The sequence below is a fragment of the Cryptomeria japonica genome, chromosome 5 (genome assembly GCF_030272615.1).
Source record: "Cryptomeria japonica chromosome 5, Sugi_1.0, whole genome shotgun sequence".
NCBI lineage: Eukaryota > Viridiplantae > Streptophyta > Pinopsida > Cupressales > Cupressaceae > Cryptomeria > Cryptomeria japonica.
Window position 1 is genome coordinate 625770632 of NC_081409.1, and position 6426 is coordinate 625777057.

The 6426-nt window shown below is 34.2% G+C and overlaps 1 protein-coding gene across 1 annotated transcript; it reads left to right on the forward strand.

Moving 5' to 3' along the window:
- The first annotated feature begins 208 nt into the window (after positions 1 to 208).
- Positions 209 to 709, forward strand: LOC131875999 (uncharacterized). The gene has a single exon (XM_059220754.1). The coding sequence runs from the start codon at positions 209 to 211 to the stop codon at positions 707 to 709; it is 501 nt and encodes a 166-aa protein (XP_059076737.1).
- The last annotated feature ends 5717 nt before the right edge of the window (positions 710 to 6426 follow it).

The window sequence follows — 6426 nt, forward strand, 5'->3', positions numbered from 1 at the left end:
GGAAAGGAAAAATAGAACTATTGTGGAAGCAACCAAAGCCATGATTCATGATCAAAATCTTCAAACCTCTTTTTGGGCCAAGACATCTAGAACTGTTGTCCATGTTCAAAATAGATGTCCTCACTGTATTTTGGAGAATAAGACACCCAAAGAAGCATTCACAGGGGTGAAGTCGGATGTGAGTCATTTGAGGATCTTTGGTTGTCCAATGCACATACATATACCCAAAGATAAAAGGACAAAGTTGGAACCTTCTGACAAGAAGGGAATATTTGTAGGCTATAGTGAAACATCAAAAGCCTACAAAATCTATATTCCATGGCAGAAATTGATTGAGTTAAGTAGGGATGTGACATTTGAAGAGGCTGTTGCATTCAGAAAATCCAAGGGCATCCATGAGATGGACAGTGAAGATCAAGAGCCTCTTCAAAATATGGAAGATGATCATACTCCTGAGATTCATAGGGAGACTCATGAACTTGAAGAAGATGATGATCCAAATGAGCTCTTGAATCCTACTGATGGGCCTCCTGACATTGTTATTGGCAAGAAAAGACCTCTTTGGGCAAGGAAAATGAAGCAAGAGGCTGAAATTTTTGCAACCCCAAGAGGAACATTTAGAGAAAGTAAGAGACCTCATAAGTTCTTTAGCTATGTTGCATTGATGAGTCAAATCATTGAATCAGTTGAGGAAGCTACTATTCAATAGGTTTGGAAAGATGCCATGGCAAAAGAGTATCAATCAATTCTAAAGAATGATGTTTGGGACATTATACCTAGACTAGAAGGTAAATCTGTAGTTTCTTCTAAATGGCTCTTTAAGATCAAACATGTTGCTGATGGTAGTATTGAGAAATACAAGGCTAAGTTTGTGGCTAGAGGATTTGTGCAGAAGGAGGGAATTTACTATGAGGAAACCTTATCTCCAGTTGCCTAATATACTTCAGTCAGGACCATCATTGCTATTGCAACATCTAAATGATGGAAGATTCACCAAATGGATGTAAAGACGACTTTTCTAAATGGTGTAATTGAGGAAGAAGTATATATTGAGCAACCTGAAGGATTTGTGGTACATGAGAATGAGTCTCATGTTTGTAAGCTAAAGAAGGCATTGTATGACCTTAAGTAGGCTCCACGTGTTTGGTATGAAAGGATTGATTGTTACCTGATGGGCTTGGGCTTCTCCAAGAATGATGTAGATTCAAACTTGTACTTCAAGGTAATTAATGGGGAAGCATTAATCCTAATTCTTTATGTTGATGACTTACTTATCACTGGAGAATATCATCTTATTATCAAATGCAAGGAGTTAGCTTCTAAATTTGAGATGAAGGATCTTGGTTTATTGCATTACTTCCTTGGGTTAGAAGTTTGGCAGAAATTTGATGGGTTCATTTTGAGTCAAGAGAAGTACACCATTGACATTCTAAAAATATTTGGTATGATGGATTGTAAATCTATGTCCACTCCTATGGAGACCAACTTGCATAAGTTAAGAGAGGCTGCAACTATCTTGAATCTAGTGGATTCTACACTATATAGGTAGATGATCAGATCCTTGATGTACCTAGTCAATACTAGACCAGATATTTTCTATGCAGTGAGTGCACTTAGCCAATTCATGTGTGAACCGATGAAAATACATCTAGTTGTAGGAAAACATATTTCGAGATACCTATGCAGCACAGTTGGATATGGTCTGAGATATTCTTCTGACGTGGAGTTGAAGTTGCATGGATACACTGATTCTGAATTGGCAAGGTTTGTCACTGATCGAAAGAGCAACTCTAGTTGTTGTTTTAGTTTGGGTTCTGCCATGATTTCTTGGTGTAGCAGGAAACAATATTCAGTGGCTCTTAGCTATAAAGAGGCAGAGTATATTGCAACATGTGTGGGAGCATGAGAAGTAGTGTGGCTATAGAAGCTTCTTGCGGGATTGTTTGGGCAATCCTTAGAGCCTACAATCATCCATTGTGATACTCAAAGTTGTGTAAAGCTCTATGTCAATCCCTTGTTTCATGACAAAACAAAGCACGTGGAGATCAAGTATCACTATGTTAGAGAGATGGTGGAAAGGAATGCTATTCAGTTGAGATATATTAGTACTGATGAGCAGACAACAAACATTCTCCCCAAGCCTCTCTCCAGGTTAAAGTTTGTGTACTTTCGAGATAAGCTTAGTATGGTGGAGAATGAAGCCCTAGTTGAGATTGAGTCTCAACATCATTGATATATATATTTATTTATATTTTATACTAATGCATTCTTCTCTTTTAGAGAGAAGTTTAAAGTGTAAGCTTTTGCTAATGCATTTCTCTTTGAGAGAGATTTAAGGTGAAAGCCCTTATTTCCACCCTTTGGGATGAGCCATGGTGGATCCACCCTTTGAGATGAGTCATGGTGGATGTCATGTGTGTGACGCCATGACAACATCAAGTGAGAGAGTCCGCGATGATCTCTCTTGTACTTGTGTGTTCACCCTCTGGGATGAGCCATGGCGAATCTCATTGTGAGGTGATGATCCCACAATGATGAACACTTGTGCATTTTACCATTATTGTGAGGTGATGATCTCACAATAATGGTTGATGTCACGGTGAGGTGATATCTATTTTTACACCATCCATGGGAGAAGCCATGATGGTTGATATCACAGTGAGGTGATATCTTTCCTTTTCACATATGGGAGTAGCCATTGTGGTTAAACATCACAATGAGGTGATGTTACTTGTAGACATCAAGAAGGATTCCTCCCTAGCTAAGAGGGAGTGTTAATGTAATAGCGTTAGTCGAAATTCTTCTATAGAGACTTAGACAACTAAATTGTCTAATTGGCCAATCAACCTTAGACAATTTAGTCATATAGATTTGTTTATATTCATGCTAAATCAATTTTATTATCAAACAATGATTAAGACATGTTGACACAAAGCTAATTCCTTATTATATTATAATCATGTCTCTTGGGATCGAACGGTTCAGTTAAAGACATTTTTATTATGATGAATTTGACCCATAACAAAAGGACGTGTTTATTAATGAAGGATCCAACTTTTGAGATAAGTCGTGTTGGTTGGCAAGACGTGTTTAGTATATGGTTTCATTCTCTTCATCATATTCAACAATTCAAATTAATTAAGCAGATCAAATCTTCAATAGACTTGTATATCTCCCTTAGTGATTCATTACAAAGTGTGCATACTTTCATCTTCAGTAGTTAGAGAGATTCTCCAACAGTTGGTGAACATCCATTTCCAGTTGATTGGGCATCATCATCTACAACATGCCAAATTCATCTTCTTCTTTTTGTAAATTGATTGAATCATCAATTGATTGATTCTAGCTTCAAGGAGTGAAGCGAATCTTTTGTAAAGTCAATCTATGCTTTAATAAATATAAGAAGATACTTCTTTGCTAGGTTTTTCACCTTCAAGAGGAAGGTTTCCCAGCATAATTCTTGTGCAATTGTGTGAATTTTTATCTATATAATCTGATCACCAAATTTACCATTTTTGAGGGACAAGTCTTGGAAGAACAACACGCATTTTCAACATGTTTCACATCAACCTTTATATATATATATATAACATGTAAAGAAGTTCCATGTAAAACAATCAAATTTTAGATTAGATACAACAAAAAAGATAGAATCATATCATCTCTAATAGCAATTATAAGGAAATATGTTCACAAATTTGCTAGCAATTAAATTGAAAACCAAGATCAACTACTAAATATGTAGGTATCTCCACATTAATCAATGAAGAGAAAATTACAAAATTTTATTAGCATTATAACATATAAACAATGTTGAAAAAGAAAACAATGAGAAAAGAAGAATATAAACAATCATAAAAATAAGAGTATCTCCACATTAGTCCAATGAAGAGAAAATTACATAAACCAAAATACAAAATTTTACTAGCATTATAACATATAAGCAATATTGAAAAAGAAAACAATGAGAGGAAAAGAATATAAACAATCATAAAAATAAGAGTGACACACCTGCACATATGCACAAATGCATTAGACAAACCCTTTCAAAAAAACAAATGCCAAAGTACACCCAATTTATTATTCAACAAAAATAATGGTAACGGTGCATTCTCATAATGTAGTGTTCTTCTAGGAGAAGGGGGAGATCAACACTCTTTAATCTTAGAGAAAAAACGATAGCATAACCTTACATGAGGCAAGGTATGATGCCTCTATCACAAGCCTTCAATATATAGACTTAAGTCCAACAAGTGATATCATGGGCCCAAACAAGGTCCCAAAATGCCATGGTAAAAATACTCATGAACCACTTCGAGAGAGCAACCTTCAAAATTAGAATGTCAAAGACTCCCCTATGAAGCACTAATTACATATTACACCCACTAATAATTAAATATGCTCTTAGAGTATACTATGTAACTCCCTCATCAATATTTTGTTACAATAATATTTTTATATTTCCAAAGAATAATAAAATAATTGTATATGTTCTACATTCACATGAGAATCCCATATTTTTCACTCCATGATTCTCAAATATGCATAAATCATTTACTAGTCTATGAACAATCAAGTTACAATAGACCTACGGATATGCAAAATGAATGACACATTAAATATTAATAATTAGGAGATTATATAACTTCTAGGTATATCTAAGAAAGGAAAGGTTTTAACAATGCATATACAATAAGTTGAAGATGAATAAATTTGGTCCTTGATATTCACCTTAATTTTTCTTTAATGTATGCTAATAGAGGTATTCCACCATACCCATTATCAATTAATATAACAAGTTTGTATTTTATTGTGTACAAATAACAAAGTTGCATAACATGGGTCCATCACTCTATTGTGGCATAAAAATATGTTAATGCTTTCAAGGAGATTCATAGATAGGATGGATCTAAATTAGTATCTAATCAGGATATTAAATCAAAGGTTATTTCACTTTTTATTTAAAGCTCCCATCAACCTCTCGATTGCTGACATGAATATCATTTTGAATTGTGTTCCTAATCTTATATCTGCTCACAATATTTCTTTTCTTAATGGACCTATTTTCACTAATGAGTTAGAGCAATTTATTTTCAAGATGAAAACACATATAAATCCTAGCCATGATGGATTTCCTATTGAATTCTTTCAAGCTTTTTGGGATATTATTAAGATACATTTTGGAGGCATTTGAGGAATTGTGCACATCCAAAAAAAAGTTTGAATCTCTTAATAATTATTTTCTTTCTTTGAACAAGGAGGGTTTGTTCAAGGTTGTCAAATCATTGATGACATTGCTATCGTCCAGGAAGCTATGATAGAGTTAATAGGAAATGTTCATTTTTTATGAACCTTGATCTTTCTAAGGCTTATGATAGAGTTTCTTAGCTTATGTGCCTTAGTTTTTTATAACAGTTGGATTTAGTGAGTAATGGTTTGTTGTACCTCTCCTCTTTCTGTATTTATAAATGGTTACCCTTTTGCTATTTTCCATTTTTAAATACAATTGTGTCAAGAAGATCTTCCCTGCCTCCCCCTCCTCCCTCCTCCCTGTCTCTGTCTCTCTCCTTATCTCTTTATTATTTCGGCAAAAGGTTTGGGCAAATTTTTGAAGCATCTTAAGTGTTTTGGTTCTATCTTTGGCTATCACATCGTGCAAGGTTTAGATCCACTTTAATATCTTCAATTTGTGGATGACATTTGTTTGATGGGAAACACCACTTTTGAGGAAGCAATGGCTCTTTGATGGTCTCTTGATATTTATATTTGTGCAAGTAGCTAACTTTAGAATGATAAAAAAAATCCCAAGTTTCTTTTTTTCATATTGACCCTCATCTTTAAGATCACATTGTTGGCGTCCTTCCTTTCTAAATTGCTCTTACACCTTTCAAGTGTTTGAGCATCCCTATTCTCCTACTTGTTTAAGGAAATTAGAACTGAAATGTTATAATGGATTTTGTTTAGAGTCATTTTGATCAATAGACAAATGGATATCTTTCTTTGGTTGGTCTTATAGTCCTTGAATCTATAAATTAGGCTTTGTCGATTTATAGATTTATGATTCTTGTGGCTCCAAATGACATCTTGCATGTTTTGGATCACAAGATAAGACAATTTTTTTGGGAAGAAAATTTAGATAAGAAAAAAAGGCATTTGGTTAATTGGGATAAAATTTGCCAAACTAAAGATAGATGTGGTTTAGGTGTTATATCTCGAGGCTCCTTAATAGTATAGCTCTCACTATTAAATTATATTGAAGATGGTGTTTGGAGGAACAAACGTTATGGAGAAGAATTCTTCAACTCAAATATTGGCATCTAGATAAATCATTCATTTATCCCTAGGATGTCAACCCTTGGTGAGGGATTTTAAATTTGAAGAAATTTGAATTAGTGAAGTAGTTTGATTAATGATGTCCTCTTTTGA